The sequence below is a fragment of the Cervus canadensis genome, chromosome 8 (genome assembly GCF_019320065.1).
Source record: "Cervus canadensis isolate Bull #8, Minnesota chromosome 8, ASM1932006v1, whole genome shotgun sequence".
Lineage (NCBI taxonomy): Eukaryota > Metazoa > Chordata > Mammalia > Artiodactyla > Cervidae > Cervus > Cervus canadensis.
Window position 1 is genome coordinate 26,123,782 of NC_057393.1, and position 22,482 is coordinate 26,146,263.

Sequence of the window (22,482 nt, forward strand, 5' to 3'; positions counted from 1 at the left end):
AAGAAGAGCATCTAGACCAGCCAGACAGCTGTTGTCTCTTCACCATGACATTATGCCAACCATCTTCTGCCATATATTTGAACATTTTTGAAAGTCTCCTCAACCACCTGAAACCAACTTCAAACATTTTTTGTTTAGTAAAGCCCTTTCTTAATTAGAGTTGAAATCATTCTTCCTGAACTCACTGATTCTTCTAATCTTTGAGCACCATCTACACTATAGCCATTGTGAAAGTGGTTGGAGAAGACTAGCAATGTATCCCCTTTTCTTATTATAACAGATAGGAACCAATCTAGGGCCTTTTTGAATGTTATTTGTTGTAACAACCCAAAAAGGTGGGTTATTGTTTTCCTCACTTAAGGAAACTAAGTCATAGACACTCAGTCACTTGGTTAAGAGAATACAACTTGAGTCAGAGCCAGGAAGCAGTCCTGGTCTTGCCCACCGTGCTTCTGGCTCATCCTCCTTGGCCCTGGCCTCACTCAGGCCTGGGATATACCAGCTTCTCCCAGCCCGTTCATCTTGACCACCCTAAAATGAGCTGGCTTAGATGCCTGCTCCCGTCCTCATCCTCTGATTGCTTCGTTCTTTAAGTTCATGTCTGACCGCTAGGCCCCATGAACCTGCCCCTCTGGACACCTGACCACTGATGCAGCCACTGTGCTCACTCGACTCCAACTCTGCCCCAGAGGCCCCATTCCTTGTTTCTTATCAAAGTCCTGTGCATCCCTCGAGGAGCTTCCTTGATCCTCTGACTCAGACTTTGATACAGAGATAGGCTCTTCACATGCTCATTTCCCTCATGTTTTTTTTCCCTGAACTCTGGGCTTTTGAGGAGATATCAGCCCTGCACTGGACGTGATGGTAGAATACAGGACAGAACGCTTGTTAGCAGATGGCACCATAAGTCCACCTGGGAGCAGAATATTTGTCCCCGGGAAGAGCAAGGGGTCCCTGTCCTAAAGAGATCAGGCTACTAGCCAGCTCCGGCCAGGATCCCACCAATAAGGAAAAGACCAAAGCCCAATAATGACCACCTGGACATTAATTAATATTAATTAATGCATAATAGTAATACTGTCCAACAGTATTAATATTTTTCTGAAAGGGTTGATCAAGTAGCCTCAGAAGTAGTAAAGGGAGGGCCTGAAAGGACCCTGGAAATCAGTCAGATTCTGACAACTGATATGCCAAAAGAGCTGTTTATTTAAGAAAAAGTAATTTTAAACTGTTTTAGCCATTAACTCAATGGACAAAATAAAAAACAAAATGCAAATTAAACATGGTATTTGTTCAGACAATGAATAAAATAAAAATAAATAAATGAGTGAATGAATGAATCTGGGAGATACTAGTCTCAGCTAGTTTTCTAATAATTCTTCCAACAAAGTGATATTAAAGAAAAAAAAAAAAAAGGTCTGCACAACATTGTAAATCAATTACACTTCAGTAAAAAAAAATTTTGAAAAAAGATTCTGAAGAGGACCCTAACAACTAAAGATTGTTGGGTGTCACTTTCAGGCTAGCTCTTTTGGTAAATTTTATTAAAACAAGAATACTTCATCACTTAAATATTAGGTAATAGAATCAATTAAGGAGATAAAAACTAATTGAGGGAACATGTTTCTAAATAGGAAAAAGTACATCATATGATCCCCAGGAGTAGTAGAACATTCATTTCATGGTAGATGTAAATAAAAGAAGAATTGAGTACAGTAAAGACCCTGAGACAGAGGTCACAAACTGGCACTTCGGAATTAAGAATTAAGCCAACATTCTTAGCTATTTCAAACTTTTCTAATAAAACAAGAATACTTGGCGCAGTGGGTTTGCTTCACCACCTCGCACCAGCCAGCCAGCTCTGCAAAGTGTGTATGGGCTATCGAGCTAACACAGCCGTGCAACTGCCCATGCACCTGCCGTGGCTCCTGTGTAGGACCTGCCTGCCCTTGGTGGTGTTCATGTTTGACACCCTGGTCCTCAAGGAAGGGAGTCCTGAGCCTCCAGACCAAACCTTAGGTTCTCAAAGATAGGGGAATACCCCCTCCAAGTACATCTGGTTAAGGAACTTACAGTCAAGCTATTTTCTTTGAGGCCACATTTTCAACATGATTTTTCCCTTCATTTGCGTTCCTTAAGATAAGAAATGATGTTGAGATGCAAAACCTAGCCAAGAGATATTTGTCTGAAATCATCAAAGAAGAATGCTGGAATTCGATGGCTGTGAAAGGCCGAGCTCTTAAGGTAACAGATGTAACTTCAAGTACATCTTAGCCAATGAAAATTTTCATTGAAAGTCTCATAGCAGAAAATTTTAAAAAGAAAAAGTGCAGGAAAGTCCATATATAGGAAAGCAAACCATGCCTTGCCCCTTCCTGTGCTGAATTCCACTTCCGTGTGTCACTTTTTCTGGGTCTTATTCTTCCCTCTCTGCTCGGTCCCCGTGTGTTTCTAAACCAGCATCTCTTAAGATTTGTCTTACACCTCTTTCTCTCTTTCCTCTATAACACCACCTGCATCCAAGTCTCAATATCTGTCTATTCCAAAAAAGCCACCTCATTCACACTCCACACAGATTGAAAACTAGATCTAATAATGTTCACATTTCTACCTGTGTCTAGCTTCACATTTTCTTTCTTTCTTTTTTTTTTTTTTTATGCTTCACATTTTCTAAAGGGCTGTTTTTGTGCCTTTTTATTAAGATTCCTCCCAACGCAGTTTCCGTCTTTGTCTTGGGTAACCAAAAGTCCCAATTTATGCCTATGATCCTGGAGTAACTATTAACGGCACCTTTTTCACTTTCAAATATGCCATCTGTTTAGATCACCCTATTGGTCACCCTACATTTACGAGCTTGATTATTGCTCTAAAACAGGGTTTCTTGAGAAGGGCACACTGGGGCCGGATAATTCTTTGTTATGGTGCTGTCCTACGGATTGGAGGATTTTTGCAACATTCCTATCCTCTGTCTACTAGGCCCCAGTAGTATCCACCACGCCCATTAGTGACAGTCAAAACTGTCTCCAGACTTTGCCAAACATCGCTGGGGGCCTGAAGAGGATGGGGACAGGGGCAAGCAAAATCACTTCGAGTTGAGAAGCACTGCTCTAGAGATAGATCTTTCACAAAAGTACGGTATTTTCTTACAAAGGTTACACCAATACTGATGGCATGCATTGTTCTTTTTTAAAAACTTCCATCAGCCATTTTGCTCATGCATGATGGTAACCTATGAATTAGTTTCAATCAGAGAAAACATCTCCCACAGTGCCTCAGAGACACATAATTGTACTGAAAATGTATTCTTTTCATTTTGCTTTTTTTTACCTCCAAGTGCTTTCACATCCCCTATGTGGTTGAGAACTTCCCAATGAAAGAACGCACAGATGAAGAGTTGAAAGAATTGAAGAGAGTTGTGCAGCAAAAGAAGATTGAAACAGAGTGTCTTAAAGTACAATTTTAAGTATATATATGTGTGTTTATATACGATGGTTTCTGTTTCAGTATTTCCTTCATACAGATTTGAGTTGGAATACTACTTAAGTCTAGATATTGTTTGTGTTTATATTTGTAGTCCTTGTTTATGTCTACAACATGTTCTGATGAATACAGGAGCCTGTATCTAAATAGTAAGTCTAGAATCTATATCCTAACAACTTTGACTATCCCTCAAATATGATGATATACTTTTAAAAATTATATTTGGGAGTTTGTTTTTGTTCTGGCCATGAGTTCTTCATCCACTCATAACTCATTTTTATAATCTCTTATCACTGAGGATTATATTTTAAGATAGTTGGCCAGGGATGAAGTAGAATCTGTTTTGATGGGATTTATGGTTTTCCTAAAGTAATCCTAGCATTTTTCCCCCTAACAATATCTGTCAAACCACTTAAAAATACTGCACAATTGGTATAGTTTCATTTAGGCCAGAACTTTGCATTCTTTCTTTTTCTGAAACATAAATTGAAGGAATGCTTAATTCTTCTTGCCTACATATAACAGTCCTGTGGGAATAAGTTCTTGTAAAACATGAAGAGAAGGTATATTTTTTAATGCTTAAGTACCAAGAAAGACTCAAAATATTTACAAGCAGCTGTCATCCTGACAGAAGAATATGAATATTACACACTATCAAGAACATTTTTTAGTTTCATGATTTATCCACAGTTTATCAGTTTCTGAAGCTTTCTCTTCAGCAGGTTCAGGAACTATCCATCACTTTAAATTCAGTTGCTAGCAAGACAGTTAACATTTTAAAATACTCGTCGAAATAATTAAGTTGTCTCAAACTTGCTCTTTAGAGAATTCTTCTTATTGCATAACTCTCATTTCATCTTTTTCTATATTTAGCTACGGAAAGAAGTTGTAGAGGTTCAGTCTGCAATTACCTTGGTTAAAAAGCATCATGAAGAGGAGGATGAAGAAGAGGAAGAAGATGGGACAGTAAAAGATACCAGCTTGCCCAATTACATGCTTGGCAGTCTGAGTACTGATTTTAGGGTACATACCTCTTTATTGTCAAGCCAGTTGGAACTTCATTCCAGAGAGGAGAAAATCAACCAAATTATATTGCTGAAAGTGGGTGAATTTTTTCTTTATCTTTGAAAACCTCAAACTTTCCATGAAGTGTCCTGCAAAGGCTCAAACTGAAATCTAATGCCAGTCAAATGATGTATTTAAAGTACACAGAGAAACATGCAGATGGCTAGCTCCATTTTCTTTAAACAGAGCTTATGGACAAGAGTTGTTTTCATCAATATGGAGTGGGTTCTGTGATACCAGGTTTTATAAAGAGCACCCTCCACTGGCTAACATCACAAACCATCTTTCTACAGAGATTTTTGGGAAGCTCAAAGATAAAAGAAATCCTTGAATGCCACCTTCTAGGTAACCCAGATGTCAGTTAGGAACTCCTTGTAAGATCAAGATGTGATTGCTTATCTATCTCCTTAACCTGGGGAAATACAATTTCCTCTCTAAGATTTCTATAAGTTCAGGGGTCAGGGATAAAGTATGGTGTCCTTCAGGCTCTAAGTTCCTCCTCGCTTTCAACCCAGCAAGTCAGCTTCAGAACACACCACCTGTACTTAGCAACTGAAGGCTTTTGAAAACGCAGTAACTTGAGATTGCACCAATGCAGATGGTTTGATATTTAATGTTTGGTCATCCTGTTCCTGAAAGTCTTTCAGCCCTGTCTGCAATTTGAGTTCTAACTTCCTACTATGTTATTCTGCTGTCTCTTCCTATCTTTTTCTCTTCTTCATCCCCTCCAACACCTGAAATTTCTATGTATTTATACTGAGAACTGTTTAGTTATCTCTTTGGTTGCTTAGCTTCTGCTGACTTATGCCCTCAGTGTCCCACCTTCCTGCCGCTTTATTAAAACCTTTTCCCTACAGAAAGTATTTTCAGGCTAGGAGAAATTCTGGTGCCAGCTGTTAAGACCATTTTCCACCCTGCTTTAATGGTTTCATCTTCAGTAGAATAGATATATAGACTGAACTCTGATGATAAGATAAAGTCTACTTTTAGTTTGACCTATCATTCTACTTATCAGTAGAGCTAGGGGCAAAGCAGTTGCCAAACAAGAGATACCTTAGTAATTGGCTGATCCAACTAGCTAGCTTGGGCTCCCTTTCTAGTTAAAAATAACCTGTCCATACAGAGGAAGAATATTGTATGTGGTTGTGCTTCTATGGGAGCTTCTCCAAACAACCTCTACAGTCCATCTTTTCTTCACTTCATCTACCCAAACACGATTCCAAAGAAAAGACATTTCCCAACTTAAATACTGAATGAAACTGTTAGTCGCTCAATCGTGCTTGGCTCTTTGCAACCCCATGGACCGTAGCCCACCAGGCTCCTCTGTCCATGGAATTCTCCAGGCAAGAATACTGAAGTGGGTAGATATTCCCATCTCCAGTTGATCTTCCTGACCCAGAGATCTAACCCCGATTTCCTGCATTGAAGGCAGATTCTTTACCATCTGAGTCACCAGGGTAGCCCAAATACTGAATGTTGCTTTTCAAATGTTCTTATGATGGATTAAAAAAAAAAAAAGCATACACAAAAGTAGGGAAAATAGTCCAAAGAGCCTCCATGTATCCATTATCCACTTCAGCATTTATTAATATACCTGCACATTGAGTTACAATGTACATTTCTGGATATACACTGTGGTGTAACAGTTATGCTGTTGCCTTAATCCTGCTCATGGTCAGATGCCACTATAGATTACTGAACCAAGAAATGACTTAATGCAAACAGTGTTTTAGATTAACTTGTGTATAATTTGTAAAATGATTTTGGAGAAAAAGTAAAAATGTGGTCCCATGTTGCCAGTAAAGGTATAATACATGATGTGTTTATAATAACATTGATATTTCAGGATATTATTTACAAGGTAAAAACAGCTTTCAATAGTGAGTTTGATGCTGCATATAAACAAAAAGAGATTGAAATTGCACGTGTGAAGGAAAAAAATGTAAGGATCAAAGAAATTATTTTAGATCTGGAGTTGGAAGAATCAGTCTGGCAACCAGAATTTGAGGACTGTGAGAAGCCAGAGAGAACCCTTGTTGTGGAAAGTAGTGAGGTATGATTATCTGTGTATCATCTCTCACATTCTTTCTCACGGCATTTTCCAGGCTCTCAATTATTCTTCTTGTTTTTGCTGCTAAAAGCAACTGTATAAGGTAGAAATCTTGGTTACAAGTAACAGAATCAGCTAACATAGCCCCAGAAATAATGAGGATTTCTTTTATGAATCCCATGGAGTCCAGAGAAGATTTGGACACCAAGCCTAGAAAGAAGCAGGAACCACATACCAGAGCCTTGTGAGGGAGACCAGAAGTGTTCTTTCTTCATCTTTTGACTCAATTCTGTCTGCATTTCAGCGGCCTCAAGTAGTTTCTGTGTTATATCTCCTATATTCTAGACAGCATCTGGTCCAAACGATAATCTCTTAGTCACAGGTCCAGATTTGTCTGGAAAGGGGCTCCTTGGGCCAACTTGGGTCCAGCACCGATAGCCATAGAGGCTGGGTCACATCATGGGAATGAGACTGATGGAGCGCCAGTAGTTATGTGGCCGTTACAACAGTGTGGGTTCCAGAGAAAGGGGCTCACTGGACAGCCTTCTTAAAACCTGTTTGGCACTGAGACAGTTACAATTAAATGCCTAAAGAGAACATTTCAAATATAACCATATTTCATTTATAAAAAGTGATTCAAAGAGAATACCCTTGCTCACATGAAATGATCTTGATTACTTCAGGGCAAAAGATAAAAGTGTTGCTTAGAGGTCATAGTAACACTAACAGTCCCTGTTGGAAGTAATCATCTATTTTTCTAACTCTCTCATTTTGGATCTCATCTTCATTCCAAAATAGGAAATTGGTGGCAAAACCTGGGTATTCCCTCTATCCCCTTAATTCCGTCTAACCCCCTCCCAGTGTGTGGAAGGAAACTTTGGTTTGAGTTTTGTAAGAATATCAGCAGGAAATTATATTTTCTCTTTCAGATTTCAGCTCCAAGACATATTAAACCGTGGCAAAAAGCCAAGGCAGAGTTGCTTGTGACCCGTGAAATGGAGCGATTGCTTCTGACACGGGTATGCAGTTTTTCTCTGGTGGTACCTGAGACCCTTTTTTCCTTTTAGGTATACTTGTTCCTAACTTGGTTAAGTAGTCTTGTACTTGTACTCCACTAGAGAGACATATTAGGGCATTTGTCGTGGTCAGAGGTCGCTGGAATCTCAGTGGCTTCTTCTCCCCTCCATGCATGCCACTGCCCACCCTCCCCAATCCTAAATACAGTCAGTCTGACATTGGGGTGGGGCTGTCCCTCGTGCCACTGGAGTGGTCTCTGTCTCAGTGACCCTTTCTGACTCTGGCTCTTTCCCAAGGGCCCTGACTTAAGACGCCGAGCCCTCATGGACATGATGGGAGGAGTTCTGGAAGTCAAGAAGGAAGACATTTTGAGAATGGTGAGATTCCTGGCCATCCTTATGGAAGGTGGAATGGGATGGAGCGAGCTACTTAAACATGACCCTTTTTTCCTATGTGAACCTAAATTTTAGAAATTCTACAGCAATAAATATGCCACCCCCAGTGTCTCATAAGGGCTTTCCTAGTGGCTCAGACTGTAAAGAATCTGCCTGCAATGTAGGATACCCGGCTTCGATTCCTAAGTCAGGAAGATCCCCTGGAGGAGGGAATGGCAACCCACTCCAGTATTCTTGCCTGGAGAATTCTATGGACAGAGGAGCCTGGCGGGCTGTAGTCCATGGTGCAGCATAGAGTTGGACATGACGGAGTGACTAACACTTTCACTTCACTCAGTACCTTATAAACATGTATCAGGCAAATAAGAAGTTTGAAACCACAGGCTTGTCCTCCAATCTGAAAAAAAGCCAACAAATGAACAACTAAAAAAGCAACTACAGTGGTTTTGGTCTCTACAGAAAGCAGGGATAAAACTTCACCTGTAATTCTCCAGATACACCAAGGAACATGCCCTTTGATACCTGACATAGGTATCCCTGGAGCTCTGACATAGTTCTAGCTATGAGGATATCAACTTGAATGTCTGAACTTGTCAGCTCACAATCAGAGCTCATCCCAAACTATTCACCCTGGCTTAAGTCACAGAAAAACAGTTGTAACGTTTTTTCATATCCTTCGGTCAAAGTGTTAGGTCATTGTCTTGCCAATGTGAAGAACTATACCCTTTTAAAGGTCCCTTTTTTTAAACTGTAACAATAACTCTGAGTTTCACTGTATTGCTACATTTATATTTAACCTCGATGCTTTCCTTTATTTCTTCAGGTGATTCCTCAGCCTGCTTTCATGGTAAAACCTGATGCTTTGTGGTCTGAAGAAGAAAGGAAACACTTCAAAGAGTATGAGAAAAAAGTCAAGGAGTTAAATGAAGAGAGAGATAAGTATAGAAAGGTAAGAAGAGCAGAGTATATGGCCTACCTCACCAAGGGTTTTGTTTCAGTATCTTTTCCAATGACGTTTCAAAAGGCATTTTCTCGGTGCCTTTAGAAGCCTCAGGATGTTGTTTCAGCTTAAATTCTCAAGAGAATCTGAGGAAGTGAGTACAGATAAATTTAAAGACTTAGAACAATTTTAAACAATAAGAACACACAGCAAAATTGGAGGTTCTTATTGATTTCCCATTTTACATCATTACAATTCATTTGGTCCTTCATTCATTCTTCAGATGTTTAATGAACACCTATGACAGTATGTTCAAGGCACCATAAGGTACTACTGTCTCTTGCCTAAGTCAGTTTAAGCTGTATGCTCTTGCTGTATATGCTCTCAATTTCAAGGAAGAGACTTGAAAGAAGAATGATGCAATCAATAGAATTCTAATTTGAGATTTTTGAAATGCAGGTCTCCTACTTTTCTCCATCCATCATAAAGAAACATTCCAACATTGAAATTGCTTACAATTATAATAGAGATGTAAAAGGTGATGGTATACAACCAAGTTAACATTTATTCTTCTGTGAAGAAGGTAAAATCATACCATCATTCAAGGCAGTGCAGTTTGTCAGCTTTATAGAGGCCATATTTTATGAACAACTCCTTTGAACCTATTGTTAACTTGTCCCTGTTTTTATTCACTGCAGTCCTCTAACAGTGCCCTAGCGTTTTATCCAAAATGAGTAGTTCTGAGTGCAGTAAAGATGTCAAGAAGTTAATGGAATTCAGATGCCTAAAGTGGTGGCATTTACTCCATGGTCTTGCATTGTAAAATAATCTCTTGCCTACACCTTCACCCCCTGCCCCTTGACCACGCTTACCTGGTAGAAAGTCAGCCTTGATTAAACCAGCACTCAACTTTCTCTGCATTCACACCATGCAGTGGGTGAAGAAATATAACAAAGTGTCTATAAGTTTTGCTTTTGGACAGTTTGAGTCCAATGTGACCATGGAAATGTTATTATCTCTCAAAACCTCAGTCTCCTCCTCTGTAAAATGGGCATTCTGGAACCTTCTTTCTGTACTATTGTGGGGATGCAAGAAGGCAATACCTGTAGTTTTCTTAGCCTTGCCCCTGAACTCAGGAAATGACCCTGTGTTAGCTATTTTAAAGAATAAAAATAATAGTTCACACTCATAGTATTAAAAAAAAGATAAATAAAATCACGAGATCATTAAAAAAAAAGAAAAAGAAAAAATGCTTCGTGGTTTCACTCTGATGACCTTAGTCTTTATTGGGTTCTTAAATCTGCTAAACGATGCTATTCCCCCCAGCTTTCAACTTCCCCCTGGTTTAACCTGGTGGATCTTTTTTTAAATGCAGATTCAGATCCTTTCATTCTGAGGACAGAGAAGGCCCCGAGACTCTACATTTCTATTGAGCAACCATGTGGTTCAGCTGTGGCTGCTGGTTGGTGGACTACACTTTAGGTGGCAAGATCCTCGAGGACCATGTCATGTGCTCTCCTCTGTCCTCAGACTTCCAACACCTGACCCTCAACTCTCCCCTCAGTTTCACTCAGAGAAGAGGAGCAACTAGAAGAGATTTTCCTTTCCCTTCTCCCACCACATCTACCACCCACCTGCCTTGAATCCATAGAGCCTTCTTGCCTTTCTGTTCCTTGTGGGTAAAACGGCCTTGTAGCCCCCACAGCTGGTGTCCCACTGCGTGCACTGAGTCCCGTCCCATCCACCTGTTTGATGCTGTCACTCCAGCCATCTGCCCCATTTCCCTGCAGCATCAGTTTGCCCCTCTCTACTGGATTTTTCCATAGATGCATGCTGTAGTCTTATGTGTTGTATACATCTTTTATATTTACAAAAGAAAAAAGACTCCTTTGAAGGTTTGTAAAAAAAAAAAAACCTTTGTATTATGGAAAATGTCAAACATATATAAAAGTAGAGAGACAATATAACAGACCCAGGAGTAACATCTGTGGCTGAAGGGGAAGCCCAGAACACCTCACAAGGCCTGCCCTCCACCTACCCCTTCCTTTTGGTAAAATGTAAACAATCACTTTCTAGGAACATCTGATGTTCCTACATGTTAACTTTGGTGCTGATTTCCTTTCAGTCTTTAGAAACAGAAATGAAGAAACTCCAAAATTCTATTCAAGAAAGCACACAGAATTTTGACAAACATTTGAAAAGACTCTTTGAAAGGAGAGTGAAGGCAGAGATGGTTGTCAACCAGGTAAATAAAAGCCTCACTTATATGACATTCTTTTAAGGAGCCTCCAAGGCCTTTCACTCTTCTCAGGATAAAGACCAACACCCTGTCTGGCAGGAAGGCCCTGCACTGGCTGGCCCTGCCTCCTGTTCCAGCCTCATCTGTGCCACCCTCCCTCTCATTTGCCATGCTCCATCCTCTGCCCCCTGATTCACACCTCCTTGCTCCCAACTCTGCCAATAATACTCTCTTCCAACCTCTTTGCTTCCTGCTCTATATTTACCCATCTGTCAGGTCCCAACTAGATCTTCCTGTTACATACTCTGTTCTTTTACTTGCTATCACTTAGTACAACTGAATTTTAATTTATTGAGTTACTTTTTAGTGCTCCCAAGATGAAGCTTCATGAGGGTAGGGACTGAGTCCCTTTTGTTCATCCTTGTATTTCCAGCAACCGGCAAAGGATTGGGCTCATCCTATATGTAGAATGACCAAATAGTCAACATGCCCCAAAAAAGTCAGATGAAAAATCTGACTTACCTTGATTCAGCAGTAAGAATATAAATGAAGTATACAATAACTTAAAAACAAGAAGACAAAGAATAAAGGCTTTACATTCTGAGGAAAAATTATTCCTAACCGATTCTATGTCAGACCAAATTATTAATTGAATGTAAAAGGAGAGTAATGATATTTTGAGAAATGCAAGGTCTCATTCTCTGCAAGTTAATGGAAGATGAAAGACATATTTAAAACATCCTTTCATACAAGTGAAGTCACTCAGTCGTGTCCGACCCTTTGTGATCCCATGGACTATAGCCTATCAGGCTCCTCCGTCCATGGGTTTTTCCAGGCAAGAATACTGGAGTGGGTTGCCATTTCCTTCTCCAGGAGATCTTCCCGACCCAGGGATTGAACCCGGGTCTCCTGCATTGTAGGCAGATGCTTTACCATCTGAGCCACCAGGGTAGATTTTCATATAAGACAATTAGGAAATTATTAAAGGCTACTATCAAAAGGAGTCCACTTTAAAAGATTCCCCTAAATGGGACAATTTAAGATTCAACAGTGATAACAATTGCAATTAATTGAAGCCTATCAAATTTATTAGGTTAATGAATTTGTGATATTTTAAAAATAAAAATGCCTTCAAAGGATACCAGTTGGTTATCTAAAAACTAAAAAGTGTCAAGAATTTACTCTGCTTTTCTGTATGAACTACACTGCTAGGTAACCAAATAGCAGATAGGGAGAAGCATACCTTTATGAAAGGATTTCAATTAATAAGTGAAGAAGGAATGATAAAAACATAATATCACCATTTTGCAGCTCTCAAAGGATTAATGAGCCTAAGCACTGAGATCTACAGCTGCTAACGTCTCAGAAAGAAAGACAATTTGATGCTACCTGTTTCCTGATCAAAAAACACCATGTCCCCTATGGTCTTTGTAAAAGGATCAGACACAGGTCTGATCTGTCCCCTGACCCAACTGCAAATTTTCAAGAAACACATGGGATAAAGGACTCTGTTGAACTCACCATAAGTAAGCAGTGAGCAAAATTCAGACTAGGTGAAACTACAGATAACTACAAATAAATGTGAGGGAAAGAAAGGGCTGAAAGAGAACCTATGGATAATAATAGGCTTTCAAAATGTGACAGTTTTTTCAACAGACAAGTTATACAGTAGTGCCCAGAAGATGCACATTTGGGTAATAATACTGTAAAGAAATACAAGGAAGTGATTACCGTAAAAGTCAAGACAATGGTTATTATTGGAGTTGAGATTAGGATGAGGACACATGGTAAGGCTCTGGTTAAGTTCCATCCAGTTCTTGAATTGAGCGGTCATTACAATGGTGTTTTGCCTTAATAGAGTAACTCATTAAATGATACATTTGTTTCATGTGTTTTCCTATGTATATGTTTTATCTTGCAATGAAGAGTGAAGAAAGGTAAAAACAACTGAGTAGTTATTGCAAGTTTATATTCCCTTTTTTTAGAAAAGAATTTCTCTTCCTTGCATGTCATAAACTTGCTTGGTGAGTGCCAAGTCTGTGACCCTCAATAGAAAATCCTTTCCCAGGTGGACACATTGATCGTTTTTCCCCTTTAAAAATATTTCTACAGGAGGAATTGAAAATAAACAACCTTGTTTTCTCTTTACTGTTGGATGAAGAAATAAGCTCCAGAGAAACATTCCTGAACAACTACCTTGCAAGGAAGCAGGAGGAGAAGGTAAATACAGTGTCTGATATCTGAGTATCAACAGTTTCTGACCAATTGTTCCCACTTGACAAGAGTCCACACTCCTGCCTTGCCCCTTCTTTCTTTCTACATTCCTTCTCAAATGTGTGTGTTCTCCTTGGCTCCCTGTCTGGGACTTTTAACCACTGACTTGCTATGAGACCTTGGACAAGACATAACCATTAAAGCTATTTTCAAGCTCTTCTCTAGGGTGTATTGTTCTTTCTGGACCATTTGGCACTCTGTTTCACTAAATATGTAAGTAATGGGTTAGCTTTTAGAATGAAAAGCTGTTAATATTTTTAAAAATGCTAGTAGATAAGTTTCACGAAAGAGACAATGAATGCTTGTCACATAATAATTTTCAAAAGATGTCAGCTTTTCTTAATAGTATTAATAAATGACATTTATGAATGAATGATTTAAAGTATCATATGACATTCACTTGTATTTGGCAGACACTCAGAGGCAGGCAGGGGGATGAGAAAGCCATTTAATGAAAATAAGAAAGGGCTTCAGCTGTATCCTGATTAGGAGTTGTTGGCATGGGGAAGCCTGGGGCAAGTTAATTAGAAGCTGGGCTACTTATGTGTTTGGTTTGGGAAGCAGATTTGGCTTTCCCTGGTTGGTCCTCAGTTGTGGCAAAAATTAGGAAAGTTGAAAGTTATTGACCAAGTTCTGACAGTTTAGGGGCCAATCACTGCAGAGGTTGTGGTTTCAATTCCTGGCTGGTTGCAGACTATGAGTCAGTTCTGTTTTTATATATGGCCTGGCCATCCTCCATTTACTAATATATATCCAGTCTCTCAGAGCCCAGGCCCACACGACTCCCAAGCCTGTGCAATTTCATCACCCACACTGCTCTGCCAAGGGAGTATTATGCTCCCTGGTCACTTACACACTCATCTACAGAGCTGGCTACACTTGGAAACAGGTGATGGGTGTTTGTCCTTTCAAGGCCTCCAGCCAGTTTACTTTCTTCTATGAATGTTATCTGTACTTGATACTTCAATTCACATTAATCTGGTACTGAGGAATTCCTTGTTCTTTTTAGTATGCTCACTATTTGTATTTATCCTGAAAACTCTCCAGTTCCGATCTTCTATTCCTGATGTTATTCTAGAACCAGACCTCAGAGGCCATCCGGAAGTCTAGAGAAGACCTGGATATGTACAAGGAACACTATGACAACTTACTGGCAGAAGACAAAGTGAGAGTTGTCGCCTCAGTCACTCCCCAGTGTGATGGCACTGCTGCTGCCTGGGATGGGGAAGGTTAAAGGGATCCCATCCAATCTTCTCATAGAATTTTCTCCTACTGTAATTCTCAGTTGTGGGTAAACTCCATTCTGTGCCATTGCGTATTTCTAAAAATCACTGTGTAAAATAAATTTTTGTAAACTTCTCTGGTTTAAGCTTTCTCTTGCACAAAAAAGGAGAGAGCTCATCTAGACTTTAGAGCCTTTCAAACTTCAGGTTGCGATCCCCCTTAGTTGGTTGTGAAATCAATTAAGTAGGCTATGACCAGCAGATTTATAAATGGAAAAGACTAGGATAGAAAAGCAAATAGAAGAACATAATGGAATATAACAAAATAGAGGTGACTTGTCTGTTTTACAGGTAAATATTATTTTGTGAAACTTCAGTTCTAAATAAAACCCTAGTGGCTCAGACAATCAAGAATCTGCCTGCAATGCAGGAGACCTGGGTTCAAACCCTGGGTCAGGAACATTTCCTAGAGAAGGGAATGACAACCCACACCAGTATTCTTGGCTTGGAGAACCCCATGGACAGAGGAGCCTGGAGGGCTACAGTCTATAGGGTCGCAAAGAGTCGGACACTACTGAGTGACTAACACTTCACTTTCACTTCAGTTCTAAGTGATTTCTAAGACCTCTTATATGAAGTAATATTTTTAGATTACTGAGGTGCTTCTTGTTTAAGGTAAATCTTTGTGAAATCCTTGCACCGTGAGTGGTCACCCTTTAACAAGTCTATGTTATAAACCAAGTATTCATGGATTTTTAAAAATCAAAGTGATACAATTAATATTTTAAAGAGTATTGTCACAGATAAAAGCTTTCTGAACAAAGTTGCAATCTTGGGAATGATATGTTTTTCTTTAGGTTCTGGACCGCAGCTTTAAAAAGGAATTTTCTGAAATTCCCAGTCATCAGGTGGATATACTCTACAAACTTTTTAAACGCCGACCAAGGTTTGTTTCTCCTTTGCTATCATGTTTCTGAGAAAAAAAAAATTGTTATTAGATTTCAGCTTTTTCTCCAAATTAGTTCATAATATTCAGTGTGACATCATTTACATGAAAATGTCCAAGTATTTTGATCTTAACTCAGTTTTTAAAAGATTATTATATCTTACAGTAGGCAATGAAAACTGATGACTTCATTATTTAGAAATTAAGTGTCTAGGTAATCATAGTGCTATTATGGGTTCTGTTTTATACATGAAACTAGTTCCTGACAGGATATAGATGGCAGACAGATTTATAAACTGTTTTTCCCAAGATGTGTTCTAACACGTATGCATCCCTTGTGGTGTGAATTGGAATTACACATAAAAGGCTTCCAGGACAAAATAAGTTTAAGGATATACAGGGTTGAAAAAGATATATAATTTCCTTTACTGAAGAACATTTCAGAACTTTCTGTAGCCTTTGCATCCCACGTGAGAAATAGAGTAGGAAGTGTTTTCCAGACCCTTTTCTCAGAGCATCTCATGTGATTGTGTTCAAGACAAAGTTTGAAAAATGCCAGTATGAATGACTGACAATAACCATTACCAAAATAGTTCTACAATGTCTGATTTTGATACTTGAGAGTATCAAACAATTAATTTTACAGATTTCCAAATTTTTACCTATACAGATTTCTGTAATTTTAAAATCAAACATAATGTAGGAATCATGGAGTTTGTCACAAAGGTATAGGCTTATCTGTGTCTAAGATATAAACTGATTCTCTCACCTTTGACAGGTTATATGCAACCTGAGAAATTCAGCCTAGAACAAACTTTGTATCTTGGTTTCCCTGTTTTTAAAGGAGTGAGTTATATATGCCTATGAAGAAAGAAGTGAGACCTATCGAAAGGCAGTAGTGGAGAAAGTATAAGCTATATTGTCTGGCAGCATTAGCTTTAAATACTAACTCCACACCTATCAGACCTGTGGCCTCAGTCAGTCACTTCTCTCAGAGACTCACTTCCTTCTAGAAAAAGAGGATAACTATAGTAACTTCACAGCATATTGCGAGGTACCTTGAGAGTGAGTGCTGATACAAATCTCAGTACCCTTCTCTTCCCAGCTGCAGCCCAGGGAAACAAAACTAATCCATAATGTAGGTAAAAAAGAGGCACTTCTCCAGTTGCACATATAGCTGAATATATTCCAGGCTGTTCACCTGCAACAAGGACATCAACAGAGGATGTGTGGGTCAGAACCAGGGAACCTCCATACTTCTCTCAGGCTTTACTCGCCTGCTTAAAATGCCCAGAAGGGAGACATTTTCTTGTGCACTTAAAGCTTCCAGTGCTGATTGCAGCTAGGGACATCTGTAGTCCACTTAAGGTCATGTCTGAGGATCCCAGAGATGTCGGAAGGTCCCAGCAGGTGCTTTTCCCTTTGGAGTAATCCACCCACTAACCACAGGGAAGTGCCATGCAGTGTCACACCTCTGCTAAAGGTTATAGTATTTAACAGTGATGTTTTGTATGTGAAAATATGAAACGTTGATGGGCTTTTATTGATAATACCAGGATTCACAAACACAAAGTACATGCAGAAACAACCAGTCTTGTGCCTTTTGGAGAGCGACCAGGATCTGGGAAATTGAATAAGGATGCCTTTGCCCAGTTAATGAAAGCCATGGATGACTTGGACAGTATTAATAATATGCCAGAAGGCTTGGACACCTCCGTCTGGGAACATTTCTGCATGACCAGAAGAGCAAAAGTGGAAAATGAACAGAAAGTATATAACATTTTATCATTCTACTTTATTTCATTTCACTTAGTATGCTAGTATCGAATATATAGTTTATGGTGGTCAGTCCTTCTAGAAAAGCTAATTATTTAGGTTTCCCACTAGGGTAGCAGTTAGTAATATTAATAATAATGATAAAGAAATAAAATATTAACCTTAGTCCGATTGAGGGCTAAGTACAGGTCTACTTGTAGACACACTGTCCAAAATGACAAGCATTAGCCACACATGGTTATTTTTTATGCGAAATAAATGTGGACAGTTCTAATTGAGACATGTTGTTACTGGAAAATATGGGCAGAGTTAGAAGACTGAGTATGAAAAAAAGAATGGAAAATGTCTCAATATTTTTTATATTCTTTACAGGTTGAAATGATAATGTTTTAGATATATTGTGTTAAATAAAAGAGTAAAGTTAATTTCACCTGTTTCATTCATTTTTGTAACATGGCTCCTACAAAATTTAAAATTATGTATGCAGTTGGCATTGATGGCTCATATGACATTTCTCTTGGACAACACTGTTATAGACACAACTTCTTCTGTCTGCTCTGGTCTTGAGTAGTGTTCATCTCTTTTTGCATAGACTAGAATTATATTTCACCAGAACCAACTAGAACCAACTTTATAGTTTTGCTAGAATATTTTGTTCAGTAGCAATTTGAGAGTGTATTTAGTTGGGAAAAGACTCCTTCCTCTTGTTGCTTCTTGACCACACCCTGCCTCCACTCCCCCAGATTCCCTAAATTTGGTGCCACATGTGGGAGGCTGTCATATTTTTGTTGAAGTATCTATGATTGTAAAATTTTATCTAAGATGATGAGATATAAGAAAAACCCTAGCTGCATGCATATTGTCTTTCAGTGAGAAACAATTTTGACAGTTTTGGGGGATACTTTTCTAATTATTCATGGGATGTGCCATGTAAATTTCAAGTGTCTTTATTTCATAATGGCAGGGATTTAAATTTTTGCTAATTTATTAGAAAGTTGGACTTAAGGTTTTGTAACAAAGTTAAAAGATGTATATTTCTCAAAGTAAAATTAGTTTGCTTTTATTTCTAAAGCTCTATATGTTCTGAGATGTTTGTGGTTTGATTTCCTCAGGTAAAGCAGAAAGCTGCTGGCTTAATAGAAATGGTGGCTTTCCTCCGGAGAAGAACTGAGGATGATGAGAAGGTGCAACATGAAATTGAAAAAGTGTTCCATGAGCTCATCCTGTAATTTGAACCTTTCATTCAACGTTCATATTTTCAAAATCTGAGCTAGGGCTAAATTAAGTTGTTATCACAGGGGGAGAGTGCTGGCTCACTGGTTTACTGCTGGCACTGACTTTACCTATACATGCTTTATAGCTTCTCTTTCAGAAAGTGCATTCTGTTATGTAAGACCTTATTTCAGAATGAAGTTTACCTTCATGCTCCCTGTTCTTACTGCAAACCATGAAGTTGTTTTGTTTTTTTTTTACTTTTCAGTGTTTTTCCTTCTTAGAATTTGAAGTATAATTTACTTATATTAGTTTCAGATGCACCAATAGTGATCTGATATTGCTATACATTAGTCAATGATCTCCATGATAAGCCTCATTAGCATTTGTCATCATACAAAATTCTGATAATATCATTGACTATATTTATATTCCCTATGGTATACCTTACATCCCTATGACTTACTTAACAAACATGTAAGTTTGGGGAAAGGCTTTTATTTTAATCTCCTTCCACATAAAAATACAAAGAATATGTCTCTGCTAGTAAGTAGTTTTAGGCTCAAGCCACACAAAAAAACAGTGTGGAAATTTAAGCAGATATCCAAGAAATTTCCATCTATATGCCTGATAAGCTAATATTTTTCTTCAGGGGAGCTTGTTCCATTTTCCTGAGTAACTAAGGTACTGTCTTATGTCCTTGCTTCACTTTTAGCCATATTTATAGTCACATTGGTAAATACTTCTTTGATGTCTCCAAATTCATCATTAAACATCATTTTCAGATCTAGGTGATAAGCAGGAATATAAATTACCTAAAAATAGATTTGATAAGTAGCATGCAGATTAAACATTGTTAATATGATATCAGAGATCGATACATGAAGTAGATTTGTTATTTGGTAGTGTCTCTATTTTTTTCCACTTACATTCAAAAGCATATTAATCTTTTCTTAATCATGAAGTAAAACTTTATGAATGTGTTTCTGTGCATACCATTCTGTAAGCAGCCCAACTGTAATTCCATATCAGCAAGAAAAGAAGTATCACAGAGATCTCTAGGAAAGCTTGTCACTAGAAAAGTATTTTCCACATTAATCTCCAGTGCATTTCCCTTCAGCTTAAGGAAAATTAATTTTGAATTTTATACTCAATTTTTATATCATACATATTTTATTGAATGTATATATCAAACAATAGGTGAAATTTGGAATATAAATATGTCACGACTACTTACTTTGAAGTCTTTTTCAATTTAGATTACAGGAAGACAAAGTGAAATTCCAGTTGAATTTGACGATCCAAATCCTCCTTAAACAAGGACAGGTAGAACTGGAGAATTTCCAGTTAATGCTGGATTATTCTGATGCGATCCTCATCAACAAGGTCATAATTGAAGACTTGAATTCTGTGATTCGGGTAATTAGCATTTTTTAAGAAGAAAAAAACAACATATCACCTGCTGTACCAAATATTTTTCATATTCCCCAATTTCTATGGGAAATCATTTTCATTCAGTTAAATCAGGAGGTGATCCCTACCCTGAAGAAGTTTACACATGTGTCCAGGCCCCACCTCTAGGCATGAATATATTTTTTAAAAGCTTCCCAGACAATTTTAAGGTAAAAAGAAGTCCAAGATCATAGAGTTAAATGTCCATTCTAACATACCATCATTTTGTTAGAGTCAGTTTCCTCTATTGATAATTTCCTCCTTATCAATTTCCTAATGATAAGTTTGATAAGCTTAGATAATTGATTTCGGATCTTGCTTGTTTTTAATATAAACATCTAATGTTATAAATTTCCTTCTAAGCACTATTTTAGCTACACTCTACAAATTTTGATAGTATTTTTATTTTCTTTCCATTTAAAATATTATCTAATTCCCCATGTAACTTTCTATTAGAAGTTACCATGGGTTATTTAGAAGTATGTTATTTAATTTTCAAATATTTGGGAATTTTGTGCTATTTGGAAATTATGTGCTAATGTTGTTACACATATTACTTGCTCGTAACCCACACTGCATTACTATTGTTCCTTTAGGCAGTCTTTTAGAGTGATTAAAAATAAAGAAAAAATGATTTTCTATTTCCCTTCAATTTCACTATTTCAAGAGATCTTTCTTTGAGTGGATTGAAGTTTCTGGTTTGTATTATATACCTTCTGCTTAAAAAACTTCTTTCAACTTAACTGAATTGTCTGCTGGTAATGAATTCTGTTTTCCTTTGTCTGAAATTGTCTTTGGTTCACCTCTATTATTGAAAGATATTTTGCTGGGTTCCCTGGATTGACAGATTCTCTCTCTCTCTCTCAGTCTTTTCACTTTAAAGTTGTTCATCTTCTTCTGGCTTACAGAACTTCTGACAAGATGCCTACTGTATCTTTTTAATCTTTGTACCTCTTAATATAGTGTGTCTGCCTTTGAGATTTTCTCTTTATCTTTGATTTTCAGCAGTCTGAACATATGTCTAGGAGTGTGTGTGTGCGTGTGTGTGTATATGATCCTTTTAATGTATTCTTGACTTTGGTTTTCTAATATATTTTGTCCAGGATTCTTGCATCCATATTCGTCAAGGATATCAACCTATAATTTTCTCTTATTGTTGTGTCTTTTTCTGGATTAGATAACAAGGAAATATTGCCCTCATAAAATGTTTGGAAGTATTCCCTTCTTTTCAATTTTTTTCTTAAGTGTTTGAGAAGGATTTATATAAGTTCTGGTATGTTCTATTTTCACTTACATTCCTTGCAAAGTATTTTCTAATACTGCTTATGATTTCTTCTTTGACCCTATTGATTATTTAATAATATATGATTGAATCTCCACATATTTGCAAATATTCCAGTTTTCTTTCTGTTATTGATTTCTAGTTTCATTCCCTTGTGGTCAGATCAGACACTCTATATGATTTCCATCTTTTAAAATGTATTTGGATTCATTTTATGGCCAAAATATGGTCTGTATTTGAGAATACAGAATAGTGTGTGTTCTGCTGGTACTGAGTGAGGTGCTCTGTGTATGTCTCTTAGGTCTTGTTCAAATCCTTTATTTCCATATTGATCTTCTATATACTTAAAAACCATGAGATAAACAGTTCCACGGAAGAGGGAACCATGCAGTATATCAATTACTTGACAAGAGCATGGTTGTCAACTCTCAGTGGAGTGTTGGTGCAGGAGCTCAAATGGCGATGGCTGAAGAAATGATATGAAGTGAGGAAGTTGAGACCAGGACTATTAATAAATCTTATGAAAAAGTTGACTGAAAGGAAAGCAGAGAGGAGATGTAGTGGTTTGACAGAAGTGTTTCTCAACCTCAGCACTACTGGCTTTTGAGCTGGGTGGTTATCTGTCGGAGAGAGCTCATGTGCTGTGTAGTATGTGGAGTTTAGCAGCACCCCTGGCCTCTGCCTACTCTGTGCTAGTAGCAATGCCTCCCCCTCCAGTTGTGTCAGCCAAAATGCCTCCCAATGTAGTTGAATGTCCGCTGGTGGGGCAATATTTTGCCAATTTGAGAGATACTGCTCCAGAGAAATGTTTGACCTTAAGATTTGGGAGCTGGTGTTGACAAGATCAAGGGTATGATCGTGGGAGCTGAATGGATGAGCAAACAGAGAAAAGATCATTGAAAGAGAAATTCGAGGAATTGAGGCCAAGCAGTGATCAAAAGATAAAAATAATTTTTAAAAAGAGTAATAATTGGCATAGTCTAATGGCATGATCTCAAAAAAGCTAAGTTCTCTAAGGAGAAGAGAGGAAAAATATAAAATGTTAACTGATGGAACTCACATACAAATTTATTTTAGAATCTTAGTAGTTTCCCTGTTAGCAATCTGGGGGCACAGCTTCATGAAAATATT

General features: G+C 38.1%; 1 protein-coding gene across 1 annotated transcript in view; it reads left to right on the plus strand.

Annotated features, from left to right (window-relative positions):
* Positions 1 to 22,482, plus strand: part of CFAP43 (cilia and flagella associated protein 43) — a 105,803-nt gene that overhangs the window by 78,458 nt on the left and 4,863 nt on the right. Inside the window, exons 21-34 of the mRNA XM_043475678.1 lie at positions 2,140 to 2,244; positions 3,335 to 3,451; positions 4,354 to 4,581; positions 6,392 to 6,598; positions 7,525 to 7,614; positions 7,909 to 7,989; positions 8,831 to 8,956; positions 11,073 to 11,192; positions 13,299 to 13,406; positions 14,539 to 14,625; positions 15,541 to 15,629; positions 17,186 to 17,399; positions 18,518 to 18,630; positions 19,877 to 20,036. Coding sequence (XP_043331613.1) covers positions 2,140 to 2,244; positions 3,335 to 3,451; positions 4,354 to 4,581; positions 6,392 to 6,598; positions 7,525 to 7,614; positions 7,909 to 7,989; positions 8,831 to 8,956; positions 11,073 to 11,192; positions 13,299 to 13,406; positions 14,539 to 14,625; positions 15,541 to 15,629; positions 17,186 to 17,399; positions 18,518 to 18,630; positions 19,877 to 20,036 — 1,845 coding nt within the window. The remainder of the gene's footprint in view (positions 1 to 2,139; positions 2,245 to 3,334; positions 3,452 to 4,353; positions 4,582 to 6,391; positions 6,599 to 7,524; positions 7,615 to 7,908; positions 7,990 to 8,830; positions 8,957 to 11,072; positions 11,193 to 13,298; positions 13,407 to 14,538; positions 14,626 to 15,540; positions 15,630 to 17,185; positions 17,400 to 18,517; positions 18,631 to 19,876; positions 20,037 to 22,482) is intronic.